The sequence below is a fragment of the Canis lupus genome, chromosome 8 (assembly GCF_003254725.2).
Source record: "Canis lupus dingo isolate Sandy chromosome 8, ASM325472v2, whole genome shotgun sequence".
Lineage (NCBI taxonomy): Eukaryota > Metazoa > Chordata > Mammalia > Carnivora > Canidae > Canis > Canis lupus.
In genome coordinates, this window is record NC_064250.1 from 71,553,888 (window position 1) to 71,581,174 (window position 27,287).

At 43.4% G+C, this 27,287-nt stretch overlaps 1 protein-coding gene across 21 annotated transcripts in view; it reads left to right on the forward strand.

Annotated features, from left to right (window-relative positions):
* KLC1 (kinesin light chain 1) overlaps positions 1–27,287 on the forward strand; it is a 68,341-nt gene that overhangs the window by 4,189 nt on the left and 36,865 nt on the right. For 20 of the 21 annotated variants that reach the window (XM_035719595.2, XM_035719586.2, XM_035719588.2 and 17 more), the window contains 2 exons: positions 22,553–22,814; positions 25,665–25,895. In XM_035719595.2, coding sequence (XP_035575488.1) covers positions 22,554–22,814; positions 25,665–25,895 — 492 coding nt within the window. In that variant the 5' untranslated portion in view covers position 22,553. Of the gene's footprint in view, positions 1–22,066; positions 22,162–22,552; positions 22,815–25,664; positions 25,896–27,287 lie in introns of those variants that run through there. The other variant, XM_035719593.2, reaches the window with a different exon arrangement.

Here is a 27,287-nt window from a genome sequence, read left to right on the forward strand (position 1 = left end):
CTATCATAAATAAATAAAAAAAAATTAAAAAAAAAAAAAAAAAAAAAAGAAGGAGAAGCAGGCTCTCTGTGGGGAGCCTAACATGGGACTCAATCCCAGGACCCTGGGATCACGCCCTGAGCCGAAGGCAGATGCTCAACTACTGAGTCACCCAGGGTGTCCCAGTTTTAACTAATTTTTGAAGGCAGATGACAGCAATTTGGATCTGTGGTTTTAAATATGTTTAGTATGTTCATGCTTGATAAAACAAGTAGGTGAATATCAATAGGACAAGAATTTTAAGCTAAGTTCATATGTAATGTAGACATTTATTTCCTTTTTTCTAAAATATCCCAGTTACCTCAGTTTAAACCTTGGGTTGTTCCCTGACTGCATAATGTGGAAATATATGTCCACAGCCTCTCTGAAGCTCACTCAACCACGACCATAACAGTGAAGTTAACACCAAATCAGATAAAATTGGTGCTATAATCCTTTCCCATTCTACTGTGGACAAAACTGAGGTCAGAGAGGGCAAGTTACTTGAGCCAGAGGTACACAGCTGTGAAGTCAGGCTTCTAATTCAGGTATTTTTGTATGCACATTTCAAACTTTGAACCACCTTGCTGTCAGGAATCCCAGTGATGCTAAGCTCCAGTTGCCTTCATCTGGGAAGTCCTTGGCCAGTTCTTGCATTTCAGAAGCCCAGGTGATGCACTGTGGCCATGGTGACTCCTTGGGGTTGCTGTCTAATGTGTACTGTCTCAGGCACCACATTGTCATCGTAGTATTGTGTTCTTTGCAGAGTCTGGCATAGAGAGGGTGATCAGTAAAAGCTGCTTGAGCCTTCATTTCTATGATTTCTGTGAATCCATAGAAATGTTTTTTTCTTAAATTTACTTATTCTGCTTGTTTAAAGAAGAATTTGTATTATTGTATAACAGGGAAAATGTTAATTTCTGTTCTTTTTACAATTGTGGTAAAAAACAAATTAAGTATATTTACACTGTTGTGCAACAGATCTAGAACTTTTTCATCTTGCAAAACTGAAACTATGTGTCCATTAAGTAACAACTTCCCATCCCCACCCTCCCCCCCAAACACAATTCTACTTTCTGATTCAGTGAATTTGTCTACTTGAGGTACTGCTTATAAGTAGAATCACACAACATTTGCCTTTTATTATTTATTTATTTATTTATAGATTTTATTTATTCATGAGAGACAAAGAGAGGGGGTGGGGCAGAGACACAGGCAGAGGGAGAAGCAGGCTCCATGCAGGGCGCCCAATGTGGGACTCGATCTCAGGACTCCAGAATCAGTCCCTGAGCCAAAGGCAGACACTCAACCACTGAGCCACCCAGGTGTCCCTGTCTTTTATTTTTAAAATATTTTATTTATTTATTCATGAGAGACACAGAGGCAGAGACACAGATGGAGAGAGAAACAGGCTCCCTCCAGGGAGCCTGAGATGGGATTCGATCCCAGGATCACACCCTGAGCCGAAGGCAGATGCTCAACCATGGAGCTACCCAGGTACCTGTCTTTTTTTCTTTTTAAGTTAATTTTTTTTAGTAATCTCTACACCCAACGTGGGGCTTGTACTTATAAGCCCAAGACCAAGAGTATAGCATGTCTTTTTGTGACTGTCTTTTTGTGATTTAGCATATTGTCCTCAAGATTCATCCATAATTTCTTTTCTTTTTAGCTGAACTATTAAGTTCTAAAGCTTTTGTAGTATGAATTTGTATTAGATTCTACTTTTAAAAAAATATATATTTTAAAGATTTTATTTATTCATGAGAGACACAGAGAGTGAGACACAGGCAGAGGGAGAAGCAGGCTCCATGCAGGGTGCTTGATGCGGGACTCGATCCCAGGTCTCCAGGATCACGCCCTGGGCCGAAGGCAGGCACTAAACTGCTGAGCCACCCAGGGATCCCCTACTTTTTTTTTTTAAGTTTTTTTTTTTTTTTCTTTCTTTTTTTTTTTTTTAGATTTTGTTTATTTATTCATGAGAGACACAAAATTCCTGGCTGGCTCAGTCAGAAGAGCATGAGATTTTTGTTCTCAGGGTCATGAGTTCAAGTCCCACGTTGAGTATAGAGATTACCTAAAAATAAGGTCTTAAAAAAAAAAATCTTAAAAAATAAAGAAGGCATGTAATTAGGTCAGGCACACCAAGATAATCTCTCTATCTTAAGTCTAAGTGATTTGGGACCTTAATTACATCTATGGCAAGAAATCTCTCTCTCTCTCTTTTTTTTTTTTTTTAAGATTTTATTTATTCATGAGAGATACAGAGAAACAGAGACTCAGGCAGAGGGAGAAGCAGGCTCCATGCAGGAAACCCGACCTGGGACACTCGATCCCAGGTCTCCAGGATCACTCCCTGGACCGAAAGCAGTGCTAAACTGCTGAGCAACCCAGGCTGCCCAAGAAATCTCTTCATAGCAGTACTTAGAGGGACTTGATTAACTGGGAGATGTGTTTGCACCAGGGGCCAGGAATCTTGAGGGGGATGAAATGTTTGCTTACCACATCCTAGTTTTTTTTTTTTTTTAATTTTTATTTATTTATGATAGTCACAGAGAGAGAGAGAGAGAGAGAGAGAGAGGCAGAGACACAGGCAGAGGGAGAAGCAGGCTCCATGCACCGGGAGCCCGATGTGGGATTCGATCCCGGGTCTCCAGGATCGCGCCCTGGGCCAAAGGCAGGCGCCAAACCGCTGCGCCACCCAGGGATCCCCACATCCTAGTTTTAATGTGTTCTCAGAACAAAACCATTCCTAACCATCTTTCACTTAATGTTGGGAGTTATGATTTCTGAATATGTGCAAATTAATGTTAGCAAATTCTTTTTTATTTTTTTAGAATTTACTTATTTATTCATGAGAGACAGAGGCAGAGGGGGAAGCAGACTTCCTGCAGGGAGCCGGATGTGGGACTCCATCCTGGGGCCCCAGGATTATGCGCTGGGCCGAAGGTAGATGCTTAACCACTAAGCCACCCAGGCATCCCACAAATTCTGCTTTTTTAAAGGGAATTGAGATACAATTTATATACATTGAAATGCCAAGGTTTTAAATATATTATTCATTCTATTTTGATGACTATATACCAAGATAAGGCCCAGAAAATTCCCTCCTGCCCCTTGCCAATCATCCATCACCCCTCTCACCACCCGCCCCCGCAGCAGTGATCTGATTTTTTTTTTTTTTTTTTTTTTGTGATCTGATTTTTATAACCACAGGGTAGTTCTTCCTATTCTAGAATTTCATATAAATGAGGTTATACAGTATATATTTTTTTGCATCCAGCTTGTTTTTTTAAGATGTTATTTGTTAGGGAGAGTGAGAGGGAGAGGCTGAAGCAGGCTCCCCACTGAGCAGGGAGCCTGATGCAGGACTTGATCCCAGGAGCTGTAGGCATATGTTTCATGGACAGAGCTGCCTAGGCATCCTTGCATCCAGTTTCAGCATAACATTTTTATTTTTTTATTTTTTTTATTTATGATAGTCACAGAGAGAGAGAGAGAGAGGCAGAGACACAGGCAGAGGGAGAAGCAGGCTCCATGCACCGGGAGCCCGACATGGGATTCGATCCCAGGTCTCCAGGATCGCGCCCTGGGTCAAAAGCAGGCGCCAAACCGCTGCGCCACCCAGGGATCCCAGCATAACATTTTTGAAATTCATACATGTTGCTATGTCAGTGGTTGGTTCCTTTCTGTTCCTGAGTGGTGTTCTATTGTGGGACCTATACAGTCCAACCATTTTCTTCTTGAAGCACACTGGGGGCAGGGGTACTCATTTTTGTGGGAGACCATGTGGGAATACATCTTCATTTCTTCTGGATAAATACCCAGAAGTGGGATTGCCCATAATGTGGATGTAGCATTAACATTTATTTGCTTGTTTGCGTTTGTTTGTTTATGAGAAGTAACAAGCAGAGAGGGAGAGAGAATCTCAAGCAGGCTCCACACTCAGCTGAGTTAATATATCATTAACTTTTAAAGAAACAACCCAGGGGATCCCTGGGTAGCTCAGTGGTTTAGCGCCTGCCTTCGGCCCAGGGCGTGATCCTGGAGTCCCGGGATGGAGTCTTGCATCAGGCTCCCTGCATGAAACCTGCTTCTCCCTCTCTGCCTGTATCTCTGCTTCTCTCTCTGCTTCTCTCTGTGTGTCTCTCGTGAATAAATAAATCTTTAAAAAAAGAAACAACCCAGAGTGCTTGTACATTTTACGCTTGGACTAGCAATGTGTGTGTTCTTTCTTCTGGTTATTCCATATCCTCTCTGGCATTCGGTATTCTTTCTTTTCTTCTTCACATTCTAGTGGATGTATAGTGGCATCTTGTCGAATGGGTTTCCTGAGCATTTTCCTGATGACTAATAATGAACACTTATTCACATGCTTATTGGCTTTTTGTGTATATTGCTTTTGTGAAGTGTCTGTTAAATCTTTTACCTGTTTAGAAAGTCAGGTTGTCTTTTTATTATTGGGTATAGAGGGATCCCTGGGTGGCGCAGCGGTTTAGCGCCTGCCTTTGGCCCAGGGCGTGATCCTGGAGACCTGGGATCGAATCCCACGTCGGGCTCCCGGTGCATGGAGTCTGCTTCTCCCTCTGCTTCTCCCTCTGCCTATGTCTCTGCCTCTCTCTCTCTTTCTCTCTCTGTGACTATCATAAATAAATAAAAATTAAAAAAAAAAAAGAAAAATTATTGGGTATAGAAATTCCTTATGTATTTGAGTACGGGTCTTTTTGCCAGGTACATATGTTGTAAATATTTTTTCCCAGTCTAGGCCTTAACTGTTTTTTTTTTAAGATTTTATTTATTCATGAGAGAGACAGAAAGAGAGGCAGAGACACAGGCAGAGGGAGAACCAGGCCCCACGCAGGGAGCCCAGTGTGGGACTTGATCCTGGATCCCAGGATCACACCCTGAGCCAAAGGTAGATGCTCAACCGCTGAGCTGCCCAAGTGTCCCAGCTCTAGGGCTTAAAGTATATCTTTTTGGTTGTGCCTTTTTAATAATCAGTAATTAAAAAATTTTTTTAGTAATTTTAAATTTTGATGAATTCTACTTTATTAATTTTTTATGGTTCCTGCTTTTTATTTTGTCTGTTTTTGTTATTTTTTTATTTTTATTTTATTTATTTATTTATTTTTAATTAATTAATTAATTTATGATAGTCACACAGAGAGAGAGAGAGGCAGAGACATAGGCAGAGGGAGAAGCAGGCTCCATGCACCCGGAGCCCGACGTGGGACTCGATCCCAGGTCTCCAGGATCGCGCCCTGGGCCAAAGGCAGGCGCCAAACCGCTGGGCCACCCAGGGATCCCTTTATTTTTGTTTTTAAAAATATTTTATTTATTCATGAGAGACACAGAGAGAGAGAGAGAGGCAGAGACACAGGCAGAGGGAGAATCAGGCTCCATGCTGGGAACTGGACGCGGGACTTGATCTGAGGTCTTCAGGATCACGCCCTGGGCCGAAGGCAGGCACCAAACCGCTGAGCCACCCAGGGATCCCCTATTTGTTATTTTTTAAAGATTTTACTTATTTATTCATGAGAGAAAGAGAGAGAGAGAGAGAGAGAGAGGCAGAGACACAGGCAGAGGAAGAAGCAGGCTCCATGCAGGGAGCCCCGACCTGGGACTCAATCCCGGGTCTCCAGGATCACACCCTGGACCGAAGGCGACACTAAACTGCTGAGCCACCCGGGCTGCCTTTATTTATTATTTTTAAAGATTTTTAAAAAATTTATTTATTCATGAGACACAGAGTGAGAGGCAGAGACATAGGCAGAGGGAGAACTGGGCTCCCGTGGGGACCCTGATGCGAGAGTCGATAACAGGACATTGGGATCACAACCTGAGCCAAAGGCAGACGCTCAACCACTGAGCCACCCCTGTGCCCTATTTTTTAAAGATTTTATCCATTTATTTGACAGAGAGCGAGCACAAGCAGGGACAGCAGCCAACAGAGGGAGAAGCAGGCTCCCCACTGAGCAGAGAGCCAGATGTGGGGCTCCATCCTAGCCCTGGGATCATGACCTGAGCCGAAGGCTGATTCCTAACTGAGCCTTATAATATTATATATATATGTGTGTGTGTGTAGTCTGTGTGTATATATATGTTTAAAAGATTTTATATATATATATTTTTTAAAGATTTTATTTATTTATTTATTCATGAGAAACGAGAGAGAGAGAGAGAGAGAGAGAGGCATAGACACAGGCAGAGGGAGAAGCAGCTCCATGCAGGGAGCCCGACGTGGGACTTGATCCTGGGACTCCAGGATCACGCCCTGGGCCAAAGGCAGCACTAAACTGCTGTGCTACCTGGGCTGCCCAAGATTTTATATTTTTAAGATTTTATTTTTTTCAAGATTTTATTTATTTGAGACAGAGAGGGAGAGCAAATGGGTATGCATTAGCTGGGGAGGGGCAGAGGGAGAAGCAGACTGTCTGCTGAGCAAGGAGCCAGAAGTGGGGCTTGATCCCAGGACCCTGAGATCTTGACCTGAGCCAAAGTAGCATGCTCAACTGACTGAGCCACCCAGGTGCCCCAAAATTTTTATTTTTAATTAATCTCTACACCCAGTGTGGGGGCTCCCATCCCCAAGATCAAGTCTTGTGCTCAGGATGTTTGGGTGGCTCGGTCGGCTAAGTGTCTGACTCTTGATTTCCATTCAGATCATGATCTCAGGGTGGTAAGATGGAGCCCTGTATCAGGATTTGTGCTCAGTGGGGAGTACGCTTGAGATCCTCCCCCTACCCTTCCATGTGTGCTCTCTCTCTCTCAAAATAAATCTTTTTTTTTTTTTTTTTTTTTTCAAAATAAATCTTAAAAAAAAAAAAACGTCATGCTCCACCAACTGAATCAGCCAGGCACCTCTTAACCTGTTGTTTCGGGCAGCCCAGTTGGCTCAGCGGTTTAGTGCCGCCTTCAGCCCAGGGCCTGATCCTGGAGACCTGGGATCGAGTCCCATGTCAGGCTCCCTGCATGGAGCCTACTTCTCCCTCTGCCTGTGTCTCTGCCTCCCCCTCCCCCCCTTTCTCTCTCTCTCTCTCCCCCCCCACTCCCCCTCTCTCCCTCTGTGTCTCTCTTTTTTTTTTTTTTTAAGATTTTTTATTTATTCATGAGAGAGAGGGCAGTTTAGACTTAAATAAATTTAATGTTATATTTTTCATTTTGAAATGAAAGTGGTATTTTTTAACTACGTAATGAATACTCCATATTTTTTTGCCACACACTCCCATAAAACTCTGTTTTGTAATCTCTTAGTCACACTGTCCGATGAAGCTGTTTTTCCTTTTGTTTGCTCAACCAAAGACTTATAATAGAGACATCTACATCATTTGGGCTTACTCATTCTTGATTTAGGAAAAAGCATGTTCTCCTATATTTCTGTGTGGTGCCCTTCCTTGTAGTTTGTCATGCTTAAAATTTGCATCTGAAGAGATGGGCCTATGGGCCTTTGGTCCCATGGCAGATTGAATGACCTAGTGCACTGTCTGGCTGTGGCCAGGAGTCCTACCTGGCAGGGGGCTAGGCACCTGACTAGCTGTTGGGGGAGGTCGCCTTATAAAACTCTTTCCTTAGATGCAGCATGGTCATTGACAAGCAAAGCAGATGCTCTCTTCTTGGCATATATGCACGCTTCATGTAGGAGGGTGGTTAGGTTATTGTGGAGTGAGAAGATCCACGTACATAGAGGAGGAGGTTTTCAGAGCAGAACTGCATTTGACCTGAGCATGGCTGTGGGGAAAGAACCCAGGGAGTCTTGACTGCCTCCATTTCTCTAATTCTGCAAGGGCATCCATGATAGATTCATCTGAGGCAAATGAAGCTTTTGTTTTATCCAGTGGGCTATAGTTCTGGTATAGAAATGGATTCAGAATAGATGCTGTAGTTAGGGAGTTTTTTTTTTTAAGTTTTTTTTTTTTTTTAAAGATCTATTTATTTATTCATGAGAGATACAGAGTCAGAGACACAGGCAGAGGGAGAAGCAGACCCCCTGCAGGGAGCCCAAAATGGGGGGGGTCCCCGATCCCCCGAACTGGGATCATGCCCGAGCCAAAGGCAGATGCTCAACCGCTGAGCCACCCAGGTGTCCCCTGGAGTCTTTTTTTTTTTTTTTTTAAGATTTTATTTATTTATTCATAGAGACACACAGAGAGAGGCAGAGACAGGCAGAGGGAGAAGCAGGCTCCATGCAGAGGGACTCCATCGAGGGTCTCCAGGATCATGCCCTGGGCTGCAGGTGGCGCCAAACTGCTGCGCCACCGGGGCTGCCCTGGAGTCTTTAATATTAAAACACTTACCATTTTTTTTTTTTTACACTTACCGTTTTTGTGTGTGTGTGAAAAGTATAAATTTATTGCTCTACCACCAAACTTATATGAAGTCACATCAAGGCTTTTCTCAGTCATACTCAATTCAGGTTTTTCTGCTCTTCCTTTTCATTTTTCTTTGGGTTTGATTTAAGTTCCAAGAACATATGAAGAAAGGCATCTGGCATTCTATGCTGGCACCTGCTGAGAGATACGCCTTTTTAAAAAAAATTCTTTATTTAAATTCAATTTAGTTAACATTTACTGTATTATTATTCTCAGGGGTAGAATTTAGCGATTCACCAGTAGCATACGCTTTATGTGTTTTTGTGATTTTTACGCCAGCATGATTCATTTACTCAATTTATTCTTGTGATTTACGTTTGGAAGAGAAGATAAAAGGATTACATTAGGTTGATTAGGTTTGAGGAAGTTTTTTTTTTTTTTTTAAAGGTTTTATTTATTTATTCATGAGAGACACAGAGAGAGAGAGACAGGCAGAGGGAGAAGTAGACTCCATGCAGGGAGCCCAACATGGGACTCGATCCCGGATCTCCAGGATCACGCCCTGGGTTGAAGGCAGCGCTAAACCGCTGAGCCACCCGGGCCGCCCAAGGTTTGAGGAAGATTTGATTGGAGGAGATGCACTGTACAAGTAGAAAATAATGAGTTGATAAAATTTTTATTCTGGAACTGCTTTGTGGCAAGCCCTGGAATTATGTCTTAATGCTGCCTCTGGCAGTTTGTGGCCCACAGATGAAGTTTCTAGTCAGAAGGTACGTGATGGAGCACATCCTTCCTTGAGTAGAAGTTAGTGGTTTTTTTTTTTTTTTTTTTTTTTTTTTTTTTTTTTTTTAGAAGTTAGTGGTTTTTATTTGGGAAAGAGTAGGCAACGTATAGCTGGATAAAATATATTTACTATTATAATACAGTGTTCTATTTAGAAAATAAAGTAACTCACTATCATAATCCTACAAAGGAGTGTAACATTTGTATTTGTATCCAAAAATGTCATGCTTTGAAAAGGCTTGAGACCCTCCAGGAAACCTTTTTAGATTTGGCTTAAAATATGGACCTTAACTTTGTTATATAAGCTCGGGAAGGAGCATTCCTCAACCAAAACAAGTGGGGCTTAGAGCAGGAATTTATTTCTCACAGTCTTGGAGGCTGGGAATTTCAAGATCATGATGCTGGTAGAGTCAGTTTCTGGAAGGTTCTGTGGTTTGTATATGGCTGTCTTCTCTCTGGCGGCACTTGGCAGAAGAGGTGGGAGAGCTCTGTGGATTCCCTTATAAGAGCACTGATCCCATTCATTAGGACTCCACCCTTATGACCTAAGCACCTCCCAAGGGCCCCACCTGGAAATACCATCACCTTGGGGATTAGGTTTCCACATACGAATTTGCAGATCATATGTGGAATTTCAGATCACAGCACTGAATATTTCCTTGTATAAACTTTAGTTGTTTGCTATGGTTTCATTAGTGGCTCTCTGGCTGCTTCTCATTTTTCCCAGAGTCAGGACCCTCTCCATTCCTAATGCTCATTAGGGCTGATTCTTGTATGTAGAGAGATAGACCATGGGTCTAGCTGGCTGCATTTCCCACTGGTTCAGCTCACATATTTTGGGCAAACATCTCAAGTTTGATGTTCTGCTCTCAGTATTGGCAAAATAAAGACTTCCCTGTTCTCCCATCTTATTTTTCTTTTTTTGGGCTATCATTTGTTGTATTTGTAGGAACTTCATTTTATAACCAAGAACTGTCAGAATAACTCAGGTTTCTCTCTTGGCTGTCTTTCACTCTGCACATCCAGACTTGTTTTTTCTATCGCATTCTTTTAAAAGAATGAGAGTAAGTCATATAACATAGGCATGTCTGAGTGGCTCAGCGGTTGAGTGTCTGCCTTCTGCTCAGGGCGTGATCCTGGAGACCCGGGATCGAGTCCCACATTGGGCTCCCTGCATGGAGCCTGCTTCTCCCTCTGCCTGTGTCTCTGCCTCTTTTTCTCTCTGTCTCTGTCTCTCATGAATAAATAAATAAGATCTTTTTTAAAAAAAGTCATGTAACAGAAGTTACCAATTTATTTTTTAATTTTTTTTAAGATCTCATTTATATATTGACAGAGAAAGAGCACAAGAGAGCATGCACAAGCAGGCAGAGCGGCAGGCAGAGGGAGAAGCAGGCTCCTCACTGAGCAAGGGAGCCCCGTGTGGGGCTTGATCCCTGGACCCTGGGACCACAACCCAAGCTGAAGGCAGACACTCAATGGACTGAGCCACCCAGGCGCCCCAGAAGAAGTGTACGGTTTGGTGAATTTTTTAGTATATTCTCTATGTCAGGCAACCACAACCACTAATCTAATTCCACACAGTTCCTTTTAAGTGCATATGTTCTAAAACTTTTACCATATTGGCCTTTTCTTTTTTTTTTTTTTTTTTTTTAATTTTTAAAAATTTTAAAAAATTTTTATTTACTTATAGTCACACACACACACAGAGAGAGAGAGAGAGAGAGAGAGAGGCAGAGACACAGGCAGAGGGAGAAGCAGGCTCCATGCACCGGGAGCCCGATGTGGGATTCGATCCCGGGTCTCCAGGATCGCGCCCTGGGCCAAAGGCAGGCGCCAAACGGCTGCGCCACCCAGGGATCCGGCCTTTTACTTCTTGACAGAATGTCACATGCTAACCCAGGAGAGGTAAAGTGACCAGGATGATGCTCACTCTTCCTCCGGCCTTTGCTTTCTTACTGTTAATTATTATCATTATTTTTGTTTTAAGGATTTCATTTATTTGAGAGAGCAGGAATGTGTGTGCACGTGAGCCAGGGAGGAGGAAGGGCAGAGGGAGAGGGACACATAGGCCTGATCCCTCAACCCTGGAATCACAACCTGACCTGAAATCAAGACTCAGACCCTCAGCCTGCTGGCCACCCATTAGCCCCTCTTTTTGTTAATTTTTGAGAGGGGGAACATTTGTAAAATTTGTCAGACTATTGAAAATTGTATTGCTTGTTAATTAGGATGCTTGTGTGTGTATGATCTCATTGTAGTCAGCGTTAGTATAAAGGGAGTATGAATATATGTGAAAAGGTGGTAGAGATAGGAAATAAGAGCATTATATGAGAATTGATAATCAGATATGACAGAAATTCAATATGTGTGATCTAGTATAATCTTTAAAAAGTGCATTTAGAGTCTAACCAGTTCTGGCTTAATTTTTCTGTTTTTTTTTTTTTTAATATATTTTTAAATTTATTTATGACAGTCACACACAGAGAGAGAGAGAGGCAGAGACACAGGCAGAGGGAGAAGCAGGCTCCATGCACCGGGAGCCCGATGTGGGATTCGATCCCGGGTCTCCAGGATCGCGCCCTGGGCCAAAGGCAGGCGCCAAACTGCTGCGCCACCCAGGGATCCCTAATTTTTCTGTTTTTAAAGATTTTATTTATTCATGAGAGACACAGAGAGGCAGAGACACAGGCAGAGGGAGAAGCAGGCTCCAAGCAGGGAGCCCGACATGGGACTCAATTCCAGGTCTCCAGGATCACACCCTGAGCCGAAGGCAGGAGCTAAACCTCTGAGCCAGGAGCAGCCCGGGTGGCTCAGCGGTTTAGTGCTGCCTTCAGCCCAGGGCCTGATCCTGGAGACCCAGGATCGAGTCCCACATCAGGCTCCCCACATGGAACCTGCTTCTCCCTCTGCCTGTGTCTCTGCCTCTCTCTCTCTCCTCTCTGTGTATTCTCATGAATAAATAAATAAAATCTTAAAAAAAAAACAAAACCTCTGAGCCACCCAGGCATCCCGATTTTTGTTTTATAAAATATTCAGTGTATTTAGCATTTCTATTCTTTTCTGTTAGGTTAGTCTATTTTTATTGTGGCAGAATTTGAAATCCTTTCTATATTTGAGGTTTTAATAAGTTCCTTTGCCTGCAACACCAGACAGTCCAGTTCTATTGTGGGTGAGCAATCAGAGTACAGGGTGTTTGCGGTGTGTGTACGCATGCGCAGCAGTACAGCCATGAGAGCAAAGGTGCACCCTAGCAGGGTAGAGAGAACTTGGGATCTGTTCCTGTTCTGGGTAGTATGGGCTTAAATGTCCTCAACTGTCTGTCTCCTCGTTGGTAAGTGGGAGATAGAGTGATGGTTCACTAAACTAACTGAATACTTGGTTTTGTTCTTGTAAGACAGTACACTTAGGAAAATGCTCCAGAAACTAAAAAGCACAGATGTACATTATCACTCTCCATATTATACCTACACTTTTTTTTTTTTTTTAAGATTTTATTTATTTATTTGTGAGAGACACAGAGAGGCAGAGACACAGGCAGAGGGAGAAGCAGGCTCGACTCAGGGAGCCTGAGGTGGGACTCGAGCCTTGGTCTCCAGGATCATGCCCTGGGCTGAAGGTCGTGCTAAACTGCCCAGGCTGCCCACTTTTCTGGTTTTTATCAAAGTTACATATGTACTTTTTTGTATTTTTTATAGGTAGATTTTTAAAAGACAAACTTCTTAGGATAGCTTTAGGTTTACAGAAAAGTTGCAAAGACAGTAAAAAGTCCCTGTATATCTGCACTCAATTTCTCTTAATGTTAACACCCCATGTTATTATGGCACATTTGTGACAATTAAGGAACTAGTATTGGTATATAATTTTAACTAAACTATTCATTTTATTGGATTTTGCTAGTTTTCCCCTAATATTCTTTTACAGAACCCCAAACAGGATGCCACATCGTATTACATTTAGCCATCATTTTTCCTGGGGCTGTGACACTTTTTTAGACTTTCCTTGTTTTTTATGACCTTGACTGTTTTGAGAAGTACTGGTCAGTGTTTGTAGAATAGTCCTCAATTTGGGTTTGTCTGGCATTTGCTCATGGTTAGACTGGGATTGCATGTTTAGGGAAGATACTCACTGGGCCTAGTCTTGGTTTCTAAAACCATTTTACTATCAAATGAACCAAGGCTCCTTCAGTTAATAGCTGGTTCTAGGGTCGCCTGGGTGGCTCAGCGGTTGAATGTCTGCCTTCGGCTCAGGGCGTGATCCTGGGGTCCCCACAGGGGAGAGCCTCTCCCTCTGCCTATGTTTTTGCCTGTCTTTGTGTCTCTCATGGATAAATAAATTAAATCTTAAAAAAAAAAAAGCTGGTTCTAGAGCTGGGGCAGGGAGAATACAAGATGAGCCTGGAATGTGTTGTAGTGCTAGAAAGGAAGGAAGTGCTCAAAGAACAGAGGGATAGGAGCATGTTCAAAGAATTTATGAGCCAATCAAGAGAGCTCTCACTGGCCCAAGCTGGAACACTTTGAGCAACAATATAAATAGCATAATATTTTTAATAATTGTATCCTTTAGGGATCCCTGGGTGGCTCAGTGGTTTAGCACCTGCCTTTGGCCCAGGGTCCAATCCTGGAGACCTGGGATCGAGTCCCACGTCAGGCTCCTGGCATGGAGCCTGCTTCTCCCTCTGCCTGTGTCTCTGCCTCTCTCTCTGTCTATCATGAATAAATAAATAAAATCTTAAAAAAGAAATTGTATCCTTTAGCTGTAACTTAAAGTATAAAACAAATATCCAGGGGTGCCTGGGTGGCTCAGTCAGTTATGTGTCTACCTTCTGCCCAGGTCATGATCTTGATCCTGAGTTGGAGCCCCACGTTGGGCTCTGCACTCAGCAGGGAGTCTGTTTCTCCCTCTCTCTGCCCCCCCCCTCCCGCCCCCATTCGTGCTCACTCTTTCTCTCAAATGGATAAAATTGTTAACCCCAAATACCCACAGTCCATATTGACATAAATGATTAAATAAAGAAATGAGGGATGAGGCAGAGAAGAGACACTGTCCCCTACAGAATAACCCCAGACACCTTATATCCCTCTTCAGGAGATCAGCTCTCCCGGGGTTCTGAGTGTGGCCTGTACCTTGTGACTTGCTTCTAAAAGACCAAGTATGGGAAGGGAGTGGATGTGTAGTGGAGGGAAGCCTGCATGAACTACCTCAGCCAGGTAGTCAAGGCTGGCATCATTAGTAGTTATGTCAGGGGGAGTGCATATACTCTTGGTATGATGTGATGACAATTGTACACCTATAGTTTGCACAGCCATAGTTTTGTAAATGTGGGTTTTAATGCTCCCTTGCTCCCCCTTTCCCTCTCCCTAGAAGAGACTGTTTTCATTTCTTCTAAGTGAAATTACACTTTTTCCATAATTACCAGTTTCTAATGTTTCTAAGTAACAGGCTTATTATATTGCCTGATTTTTTTTTTTAATTTTTATTTATTTACTTATGATAGTCACAGAGAGAGAGAGAGGCACAGAGACACAGGCAGAGGGAGAAGCAGGCTCCATGCATCGGGAGCCTGATATGGGATTCGATCCCGGGTCTCCAGGATCGCGCCCTGGGCCAAAGGCAGGCGCCAAACCGCTGCGCCACCCAGGGATCCCTGCCTGATTTTTTTTAATACTTTATTTTTTAAGTAATCTCTACACCGAACAAGGGGCTCAAACTCAGAACCCCAAGATTGAGAGTTGCATGCTCTACCTACTGACCCCGCCAGGTGCCCATGATGACTTTTCAGTGTTTGATTTCCAATTCTAGATACTTAGCACCTACCTCTTTCTTTCTTTCTTTCTTTCTTTCTTTTTTTTTTTTTTTTTTTTTTTTAAGATTTTATTTATTTATGATAGAGAAAGAGAGAGAGGCAGAGACACAGGCAGAGGGAGAAGCAGGCTTCATGCCGGGAGCCTGACTCGGGACTCGAGCAGGACTCCAGGATCGCGCCCTGGGTCAAAGGCAGGCACCAAACTGCTGAGCCACCCAGGGATCCCCTAGGACCTACCTCTTTCTTTGCTTCTCTTCACCATACAGGTGCATCCTTTGCATCTCCATAACCTTCCAGTAGAATTTTAATTTTGTTTAGATCAGTCTTTACTGTTTATATCTCTATGGCTGTATAAATGCCAGAGCTGAGTAATAAACTATTATTACTTTTCCTATTTGACTGTTTCCTTAGGAGTTAATTATCTTGATTTAATTTCCTTTTTAAGTTGTTGCTAATTCACCTGCATATCTAGCACTTGTCCCTGGGTTGGTGCAAAGCTCTGTCTTTCCTACAGTGAACCCTGTGCCCTGCAGTCTGTGGTTTCTTCTCATTTTTTTTTTCAGGTCTTGTCTGTCCGTCCTTTCCTTTCCTTTCCTTTCCTTTCCTTTCCTTTCCTTTCCTTTCCTTTCCTTTCCTTTCCTTTCCTTTCCCTTCCCTCTTCCCTCTTCCCTCTTCCCTCTTCCCTCTTCCCTCTTCCCTCTTCCCTCTTCCCTCTTTCCTCTTTCCTCTTTCCTCTTTCCTCTTTCTTTTCGATTTTATTTATTTGAGAGAGAGTGAGTGAGGGAGAGAGAGAACACAAGCAGGGAGCTGAAGAGGGAGACACAGTCTCCCCGCTGAGCAGGGAGCCCGACGTGGGGCTCAATCCCAGGACCCCGGAATCAAGACCTGATCCAGAAGCAGACGCTTAACTGATGGAGCCACCCAGGCGCCCTCAGGTTTTCTTATCATTTTGGTTGAGCGCATCTTCCTGTGCTCAAGAGGTAGAAGTTTTTGAGACCTTGTATGTCTAAAAATCTTATTTCCCTATTCCAATGGTTGATTGGAGAGTTTGGCCAGCTATGGAATTCTAAATTGGGAATAATTTTCCTTCAGAATTTTAGAGGCAGTTGTTTAATTGCCTTTTGCTTCCAGTATTGCCCTTGAGAAGTCTGAAGTTATTCTGATTGTTTTCATTCTGTCTACTTGACTCTGACTCCCTGGGAACATGTAGGATATTCTGTGTCACCACAATATTTTAATTTTCCTTAAAAAGTAGTTTTTTGGTAAAGAGTACCTCCTGTGCCTTGAATAGTGTCTGGCATAGATAGAGTTGGTGCTCAGTAAGTATTTAACTGAATGAGAGGCTGTTTCTATCTTTGAGTTGGTTGCATCTCTCATCTCCCCCTTAGGAAGTGAAGACCTGGCTATTGGTGTTCTACATGCCAGGTTGTGGTTGAGGGTTGGGTCCTCTGGCTTCTCTGTTGTGTTGTCCAGTTCAAGTTCTTGCAGGTCCCTTGTCATGCCTCAGCGGACATGGCCGTCATACTTCTCACTTTAAAGCGTCAACCTTTCATTGCACACAGTTGTCCACTCTAAATTTGTCAGTGTCCGTTATCCCTAGCAGGATTTGATTTTTTAAAAATTAATTTATTTATGATAGTCACAGAGAGAGAGAGAGAGAGAGAGAGAGAGAGAGGCAGAGACACAGTCAGAGGGAGAAGCAGGCTCCATGCACCGGGAGCCCGATGTGGGATTCGATCCCGGGTCTCCAGGATCGCGCCCTGGGCCAAAGGCAGGCGCCAAACTGCTGTGCCACCCAGGGATCCCAGGATTTGATTGTTAACATTGAAGATTTCTCTGTTTGCTTAGGTAATCTCTACACCCAATGTGGGGCTCAAACTCACAACCTCGAGATCAAGAGTTACATGCTTTTCCAAATGAGCCAGTCAGGAACCCCAAGACTGAGTTTTTCACTTGCTGTAACACACCAGTGTTAGACTGTGGGGCACAGGGTTGACCGTGGGGAAGACAGAGCTTTGCACCAACCCAGGGACAAGTGCTAAAGATGCAGGTGAATTAGCACCAACTTAAAAGGGAAATGAAATCAAGATAATTAATTCCGAAGGAAACAAACGGTCAAATAGGAAGATTAAGAGAAATCTTTGGGGCACCTGGCTGGCTCATTTGGAAGAGCGTGCAACTCTTGATCTCGGGGTTGTGAGTTTGAGCCCCACATTGGGTGTAGAGATACCTTTAAAAAAAACCAAAACCCTCAGTCTTGGCATAAAGGACAGATTATGTTAAGGGTGATTTGAATCTGAGACATCCAGCATAATAGGCCATAATAACTTTCCTGTTGAACAGTGGATTTGAAAGGTCCCACAATGGACGAGGGAATAAAAAAGGTCTTGGATTCAGATGCGCTGGCTCCAGTGCTGGTTCATTCATTCATTTTAAAAATTTATCTGACAGAGAGATAGAATGCCAGAGAGTACAAGCAGGAGGAAGGACAGAGGGAGAGGTAGAAGCAGGTTCTCTGCTTAGCAGGCCCGTCCCCATGTGGGACTCAGCCCCAGTACCTGGGATCACGACTTGAGCTGAAGGCAGATGCTTAACCGACTGAGCCACTCAGGTGCCTCCAACATTAATTTTTTATTTTCTTAAATTAAAAAAAAAATTTTGGGGACGCCTGGGTGGCTCAGTGGTTAAGCACCTGCCTTCAGCTCAGGGCGTGATCTTGGAGTTCTGGGATCAAGTCCCACGTTGGGCACCCTGCATGGAGCCTGCTTCTCCTTCTGCCTATGTCTCTGCCTCTCTCTCTCCGTGTGTCTCTCATGAATAAATAAATTAAAACAATTTTTTTTTGTAAGATTTTATTTATTCATGAGAAAGAGAGAGGCAGAGACACAGGCAGAGGGAGAAGCAGGCTCCCTGCAAGGAGCCCGATGCAGGACTCAGTCCGGGATCCTGGGATCACGCCCTGGGCTGAAGGCAGACGCTCAGCTGCTGGGCCACCCAGGCGTACCCCCAACGTTTAATTTTTAAATAATTAATAATTTAAAAATTAAAAAATTAAATTTAAAAATTAATAATTTTTAAAATTATTTTTTTTATTTTTTATTTTTTTAAGATTTTATTTATTTATGCATGAGAGACACACAGAGAGAGGCAGAGACACAGAGGGAGAAGCAGGCTCCATGCAGGGAGCCCAACGTGGGACTCAGTCCCCGGTCTCCAGGATCAGGCCCTGGGCCAAAGGCAGGCACCAAACTGCTGAGCCACCGGGGCTGCCCCTAAAATTATTTTTTAATATAGCCTACCTTTGGTTATAACGGAGTAGACGTATAGTCTAGAAATGGAGAGATACGGAACAGTATAAACACGTGTGTATGCTGCTGTGGGTTTCCCTCTGAGGAAGTGGCATACCTAGGTGTATTTATCTGATGGTGACCTGGATAGAGGGGCATGGAAACTGCTGTGATTGAAGAGTCCTTGAGGGTGGCATGAGGTAGAAGCTTGGGAAATGGAAGATTTGGATTTCCCTCAGCCTGTAATACAATATTTGAAGTGTTACCTTGTAGATGAGATAGCAAATATATTTTGTTTATTTTAGAGGGAAGAAGTTGCTTCAGTGGGTAGGGGTTTAAGGAGGGAGATCCAACTCAGCAAATTAACAAGTCAGGAAACTATAGCGCTGGCGAGGGTGTGGAGAAAGGGGAACCTCTTCCACTGATGGTGGGAATGCAAGCTGGTGTAGCCACTCTGGAGAACAGTCTGGAGGTTCCTCAAAAAGGTAAAAATAGAACTGTATGATCCAGTAATTATACTACTAGGTATTTACCCTAAAGATACAAATGTAATGATCCTAAGGGGCACCTGCACCCCAATGTTTATAGCAGCAACGTCTACAACAGCCAAACTATGGAAAGAGCTGAGTTGTCCATCCACAGATGAATGGATGAAGAAGATGTGGTGTATATATAATGGAATATTACTCAGCCATCAAAAAAAATCTTGTCATTTGCATTGACATGGATGGAACTAGAGGGTATTATGCTGAGCGAAATAAGTCAGAGAAAGACAAATACTTAATGATTTCATTCCTCTGTGGAATTTAGGAAACAAACCCAGATCATAGGGGAAGGGAGGGGAAAATAAAATGAGATAAGAGAGGGAGAAAAATCATAAAAAATTCTTAACTATAGAGAACAAACCGGGTTTCTGGAGGGGAGGGGCGGTGGGGGAAAAAATAAAAAATAAAGTTTTTTACCCAGTGGTGTGATTACTGGATCATAGGGTAGTTCTATTTTTAACTTTTTGAGGAATGGACAGGATTCAATCTTACATTGCCGTAGCTTCTTCGGCATTCATGCCAAAACAGGTGGTTTGAGTAATGAAGTTGTTTTCATTTCCTATTAGAGTCTAGAGACTCTCCCTTGCATTCCCCTGAGTTTAATATTGTTTGAAAAGACTAAGAATTTGCTGGCTAGGTGTCTGCCTTTCCAAGGAGAGGCATGACTGATGCTGGCAGGGGGCTGGGGAAGTAAGGGCAGTGTATCTTTGATGGGCTGTGCTCATGCTGTCATCTCCCTGCCAGGACCCTGCAACCTCCCTGCAGCCTCCTGCCTTCAGAGGGCAGCTGTCCTAGCCTTGTCACTGCGAGCCTCACTCACAGTGCTTGAAGCAACTGCTCGGGGCAGTGGCTGCTCTCATACCCCTGGCCTGGTGCTGGTTGCTTCCGTGGCTGGCAATGCCCTCCACACTCCTGTCGGGAAGAGATCTGCTTTTTTGATAGGATGGGCTCACCTCAGGACTGGTGTCTCCCATGTGGCTTACCTCTCTTCTCTAGAGGAGCTGCTTGCCATCCTCTCCTATTCCATGCTCCCCTCATGCAGTTCCTGTCACTGTGCCTTTAGCTCTTGGTGCACCTGTTGGCTAGCTTATTTTCTGTTAGCCTGCACGTCCCTGGCCACCTGCATTCTAGGCCTTAGCTTGGAGATTGATTGATTGATTTATAGATTTTATTTATTTACTCATGAGACACACACACACACACACACACACACACACACACACACAGAGGCAGAGACACAGGCAGAGGGAGAAGCAGGCTCCATGCAGGGAGCCTGATGTCGGACTCAATCCCAGGTCTCCAGGATCATGACCTGAGCCGAAGACAGGTGCTCAGCCGCTGAGCCACCCGGGCTGCCCTAGCTTGGAGTTTTAGTAAAACAGTTGTATCTTCTAGTTGGGGAAAGGAAAGAATGAAATGTTTTATCATTTGGAAATCCCTGCCAAAGGTGGAGAGGGAGGCCTTCATTTTGATTTTCCTCCTTTCTGTAGGGACACCAATTCTGGAGATTCTTCTTCACTTGTAGGAACCTTAGGTCATGCCCAGGTTAGCACTTTAGCCTCATGCTATTGAAATGTGTTCATTGGAAGCTGCTCCTAAAATGTTTTATTCATTTATTCGGTAAATATATGTTTAGCATTTACTGTGTGACAGGCTGGGACTATGGGGCTGAACAAGACCATGAGGTGCCCACTCTTCTGGATTTTGCAGTGGGGTTGGGGAGCCATAAACTGAATAAATACCTAACAAACCTAATGATAATACAGACCATCAGGTAGAGGAATTACCTCTTCTTTTGTTGTTTTCTGGGCTTTGTTTGGTACAGAGATGGATCTCTTTGAATAGTCTAAGTCTAAATGCCTCTAAATTTCAAAAGGAATTTAGTCTTTAAAACTCTTTAGTTACACACACACACACACACACACAAACACCGTGAAACTGCGTGTACAGTTACTAACATTATCTTATTATCGACTACTTGGAGCCTTTACTCCCAAGTCCTGGAACTTGTAGTCAATGTTTGGACACTGCTTCCCTTTGTGAACATCTGTCAGTTCGGGCCTTCACCACACAGTTGGCCAGAGTCTGGCACTATCCTGGGGACTGAGATTTAGTGGGGTACAAGATAGAGGCCTTGCCTTTTAGATAGAGCTTACTTACCTTCACGGGAATATAAGACGATACATGAAAACAGATTTCGAGTAGTAGTAAGTGCTCTAAAGGAAATCACCCCGACATGTACTCTGACTTCAGTCCCTGAAGGGTGCCCTGATGGTTTCCTGAGGCCACCTGAATGCTCACTGTGGCCTTTATCTTTTTAAACTTAATTAAGGGATTTAAAAACATACACAAGGGAATCCCTGGGTGGCTCAGCGGTTTAGCTCTTGCCTTTGGCCCAGGGCGTGATCCTGGAATCCCAGGATGGAGTCCAGCATCGGGCTCCCTGCATGGAGCCTGCTTCTCTCTCTGCCTGTGTCTCAGCTTCTTTCTCTCTGTGTCTTTCATGAATAAATAAATAAAATCTTTAAAAAAATAAGTAAAAAAGTAAAGACATACACAAACCTAGAGAGGTTATACAAAGACCTGTTGCTTAGTTTCAGCAGTTGTGAATTTGCTGACACTTTTACATGCCCCTCTCTTTTTTCTTTCTCATTATGGTATTTTACTTTATTTTAAAAAGATTTTATTTATTCATGAGAGATACAGAGAGAGGCAGAGACATAGGCAGAGGAGGAAGCAGGAGGCTACCTGAGGGGAGCCCAATGCGAGACTCAATCCAGGACCCCGGGATCACGACCTGAACCTAAAACAGACACTCAGCCACTGAGCTATCCAGACGTCCTTCTCATTTTGGTATTTTATTTTATTTTTTAATAAAATCCCGGGACCCCAGGATCACACCCTGAGCTGAAGGCAGATGCTCAACCACTGAGCCACCCAGGTGTCCCTCATTTTGGTATTTTATTTTATTTATTTATTTTTAAAAGATTTTATGTATTTATTCATGAGAGAGACACACAGAGAGAGAGGGGCAGAGACACAGGCAGAGGGAGAAGCAGGCTCCATGCAGGGAGCCCGACGTGGGACTTGATCCCCGGACTCCAGAATCCTGCCCTGGGCTGAAAGCAGGTGCTAAACCACTGAGCCACCCAGGGATCACCTCATTTTGGTATTTTAAAGGCAGTTCCAGACACTATGATTTCATGAAATTTTGATGGCTCCTCGGCTAATCTGATCATATAGGCATGCCTAGCCTTCGTCCTCTGTGCATCTTTACAGTACTGATGATCCTGCTCATGTCACTCTCTTACCATATTTCAGACGGACCTAGTCCTTCTCCTGCTACTCTGATTGTTCCCATGTTCCTTTGCTGGTTTTCTTCCTTCTTCCAACTGTGACCACTTCTCAAGGCTTTGGTAAATATGTTACCAAGAATTTACTGTCCCTTCCGCATTTCATTAAGGGGGGTAAAAACTTGCAAACATTCAGGGAACTTTTGTTCACTGTGGCTTTGTGCTTTAGAAATGCCATTTGAATATTTTGCTGCTTTTAATCTTTGGCATTAATTTCAACTGCTGTCATTTCTTCCATTAAAAAGAATTCAGGCATAAGGCATAAAAGTAATTAAATTGGTCTGCAAAGGGAAAAGAGAAATAGAGTATTTCAACAAGTCACAGACATACACATTTATTATTTACCTATAAAAATGTTAATTTAAAAGTCTTCACACAGTGTATTTTATTAGAGGTGTAAAATAAATTACATCTGTGATAAGATACCTAATTTGTTTTCTTTTTTCCATTCTAGAATGTATGACAACATGTCCACGATGGTGTATATAAAGGAAGACAAGTTGGAGAAGCTTACACAGGATGAAATTATTTCTAAGACAAAGCAAGTGATTCAGGGGCTGGAAGCTCTGAAGAATGAGCACAATTCCATTTTACAAAGTTTACTTGAGACACTGAAGTGTTTGAAGAAAGATGACGAAAGTAATCTGGTGGAAGAGAAATCAAACATGATCCGAAAGTCACTGGAAATGTTGGAGCTTGGCCTGAGTGAGGCACAGGTATAAGTGAAGTCACCTCAGATAAGAACAGGAGCTTGACAGTCTGGAGAAATGGAAAATTCATTGAGATATATGGTTTAACTAAACTAGAGGGAAGATATTTCTAGAATAACAGATCAGTTTGTATGTTCTATAAATGATGACTGATTTAGTCATGTCTGAATTTTAAAAAGAGTCAAAATAGAGGTAACTTTGTCATTTCAGGTTTGATTTGGCTGCATGTATCAAAGAACAAAAGCCGTGGCTTAAAGGTCATAGAAATGTATAGGAGAAATAGTGAGGTAGGCTGCCCTAGGCAGGTTGCTTAGCTGCAGCATCACTAGGGATACTTGGGCCTCTGCATTCTACCACACACAGCCTTTTCTTTGGACCACGAGCTCCAGCTGCAGTCACCTGACCCCATTCTAGGACAGGAACGGACAGGAAGGGACAGGAAGGGTGTGCCTCCTTCCTTTACTTCCTCCCACTGCTACACAGCACTGCTTACATTTCCTTGGCCAGGGCTTGGTTCTGTGGTCACACCTAGTGAGGGAGACTGGGGAATGTTGCCCTGCCCACTTCCAGTCCACTTCCAGTTCCCCTTTCTAGAGCCTAAGGAAGAAGAGAGCATGGATATTGGCCAACAGCTAATAGTCTCTGCAGTACTCCAAGAGTGGATTGCTATATATCTTTGACTAAACCTTTGTTTTTATCATGCAGGACATAGTGGTGGAAAAATTAGAAACATTTAGGTGGGGGGCACCAGGGAGGTATAGTCAGTTGAGTGTCTGATTCAGATTGTGATCTCACCGTAATGAGTTTGAGCCCTGCTTCTTTAGGCTCTGGGCTCAGCGGGAAAATCGGTGTGAGATTCTCCCTTTCCCTCTGCTCCTCCACCCCTAAAATAAGTAAATTAATTAAAACAGAAAGAAAAGAAACCTCTAGGTGGTAACCCAATCCCCTGATAAAATTTGGTTCTGCTAGCACACTTCGGGTAAAATCATATACTCTAGAATTTGGCTTCTTTCTTAGCTTTCCTCTTTTTTTTTTTTTTTTTTTAATTTTTATTTATTTATGATAGTCACACAGAGAGAGAGAGAGAGAGAGAGAGGCAGAGACATAGAGGGAAAAGCAGGCTCCATGCACCGGGAGCCCGACGTGGGATTCGATCCCGGGTCTCCAGGATCGCGCCCTGGGCCAAAGGAAGGCGCCAAACCGCTGCGCCACCCAGGGATCCCTCCTCTTTTTTTTTAACATTCATTTAATTTTATTTTTATTTATTTTTAAAGATTTTATTTATTCATGAGAGAGAGAGAAGCAGAGACACAGAGGGAGAAGCAGGCTCCATGCAGGGAGTCTAACGTGGGACTCCATCCAGGGTCTCCAGGATCACGCCCTGGGCTGAAGGCGACGCTAAACCGCTGAGCCACCCGGTCTGCCCAACATTTCTATTTTATTTTATTTTATTTTTATTTTATTTTATAGTTTATTTTTTTATTATTTTATTTTATTTATTTTTTAATTTTTATTTATTTTTGATAGTCACACAGAGAGAGAGAGAGAGAGAGAGAGAGAGAGGCAGAGACACAGGCAGAGGGAGAAGCAGGCTCCATGCACCGGGAGCCCGACGTGGGACTCGATCCCGGGTCTCCAGGATCGCGCCCTGGGCCAAAGGCAGGCGCTAAACCGCTGCGCCATCCAGGGATCTCCCACATTTCTTTATTTTAGAGAGCATGAACGGGAGGAGCAGAGGAAGAGGAGGAATTTCAAGCAGACTCCTTGCTGAGAGTGGAGCCTGATGCAGGGCTCCATCCCAGGGCCCTGAGATCATGGCTGAGCTGAAACCAAGTGTTGAATGCTTAACTGACTGTGCCCCCCAGGTTTTCCTCGTGTACACTGAATGAAGGAAGCATAATAGGGCCATGGGGTCACTAATTTCTCTTTCATGTAGAGGGTACTGTTCTATTCCACAGTACTCTGATTTTAGTTCTTTATCCAGACCATGTGACAGACCTAATTGTAGAACTTTGATTTTTGTGAATGTATCATATGATAGATTCTGTTACTGAAAAGTGATATGCATATAGACTTACTTTTTAGTTTGACAAATATTACGGTTAAGAAAAGGAGGAAAGAACCTCACCTTCTGGAGTTTAAGTTTGAAACATAGGTGGATGATAGAGGGAAGGGCAGTTGCATGGTCTAAAGAGAGAACATACTGGAGCCAGCTTTGCCCAGCTCTTACTGTTCATGTATTCCTAGGAGCTTGCTGATGCCTCAGGCAGGTTTGGTGTACCATAGACAGACCCCTGAGACTGTCCCCAGAGTTTGTGATGTCAGCCTAAGCTTATGAATGCATCAGTGCATTCTGACTAGCTGGCTTGCTACAAAAATTTCTTCCCTTACCTTGGAATATCACAGATTTGTCTGTATGCCCTTCTCTGGCTCCATCACCAGCCCCTCCCAGAGTGACCTGCCCTCTATACCCATATGCATGCTTGTGCACACACTCTTACACACGGGAAAGGGTCTCTGAGAAATTATGTTGGAGCTACCTAGATAGAAAGCAAAAATATACAGTTTTGTCAGAAGAGTAGCCGTGTGTCCACTCCTAGTCCATTTAAGATGCTGTCAAACAGAAGAACAGCATATCATTTCTGTAGATGTTCTGAGCATGTGCTATTCTTTATCATGCCCCTGTGTGGCCCAACACAGGGTGGAAAGGGAGGTAATTGGCATTTGTACTTGTCTGTGTTGGAGTATATATCTGCAAGTATAAGCTAGAGCTGCAAGCATAGAATGACTGCCTATGTGGGAGGTGAGATGTGTGGAATGGACGCTGCAGTGCTGTCAACGTTTCTGTCTTTCCAGGTTATGATGGCTTTGTCCAATCACCTAAATGCTGTTGAGTCCGAGAAACAGAAACTACGTGCACAGGTTCGTCGGCTGTGCCAGGAGAATCAGTGGCTGCGGGATGAACTGGCCAATACACAGCAGAAATTACAGAAAAGTGAGCAGTCTGTGGCTCAACTGGAGGAGGAAAAGAAGCATCTGGAATTCATGAATCAGTTAAAAAAATATGATGATGACATCTCTCCATCCGTAAGTGTACAGTAGGGTAGGAATGCACTATTGACAGTTAACCGTGTTATAGTTGGTAGGTTATTTTAGTAAAGCTGTGTCAGTGTTTTCCTCTCCCCTCTAGTGATTGCATTGAGCAAGACCAGAAGTTATGGGTCTTGGGACCTAGTCCCTGGGCAAATCATACAAATTCTTGCCATATGTATTTCGTATGTATGTTTTAGAACAGAAAATGTAAAAATATGTAAAAATACTTTGTAAATGTAAGGTACAATGCAGAGAGGCTCTTGATGAGGTTTGTTCCAGCTTGAGATCTCTTGAATGTTTTAACCCATTGAGTCTGGCTTCCAGGCTCATTGTGCTGCTGGAACTCTCCCTCAGGTCAGTGTGCATCCCATCTAGTCATCCGTAATCCAGACTGGGGATCAACTCTGTAGCCTGCCCTGCTGTGGATCTTGACTTTTCTCTTTCAAACTCTTTTTATTTTTTTTTGGTAATATTTTATTTATTCATGAGAGACACAGAGAGAGAGAGAGGCAGAGGGAGAAGCAGGCTCCACGCAGGGAGCCCGATGTGGGGCTCGATCCTGGGACTCCAGGATCATGCTCTGAGCTGAAGGCAGATGCCCGACTGCTGAGCCACCTAGGCGTCCCTCTTTCAAACTCTTTCCTATGCTTCTAGGACACCACCTGGTTCTCTTGCTACCTCACTTGTGTGTCCTTCCTCCTTGGTCTCACCAGCTTACCTTGTTTTTGGAATGTTCCCTAAGGATCTTGGTTTTCTCCTTTTTCTATTGGCTCTCTGGATGTTCATCTCAGTCTTGATTATTTTTCATCCACCATTTATATCTGACTCAGTTAACTGAAAAACAATTAAAACCTTTTTGGAGTAAATTTAAGTTCACAGAAAAGTTGAAAAGATAGTAAAGAGAATTCTTATATGTCTTCCATGCAGTCTCCCTTAATGTTACTTCTCACACCACCAGAGTACATGTCTTAATCACTTTGGACCCTTGGACAGAATACCATAGCTGTGTGGCTCATTTCTCACAGTTCTGAGATCAGGGTGTTGGCACGATCAGGTTCTCGGTGAGGGCCGTTTTCCTGATTGTATCCTCACAGCCTCCTTTGGTGCGTGCATAGAGAGAGAGAGAGAGAGAGAGAGAGAGAGATCTGATGTCTTTTCCTCTTCGTTGTAAATACACTAGTCCTATCGTGACAGCCGCATCCACATGACTTCATCTGACCCACATTACCTCCTAAAGGCCCCACCTCCAAATGTCATCACCTTGAGGGCTAGGGCTACAGTATATGGTATTTGGGGGGATGCATTAGTCCACAGCACCCTGTCTTATTAGGGTTACTGTAATTTCCTCTTGAATTTGGATTTAAAAGACCTATTATTATAGACTCC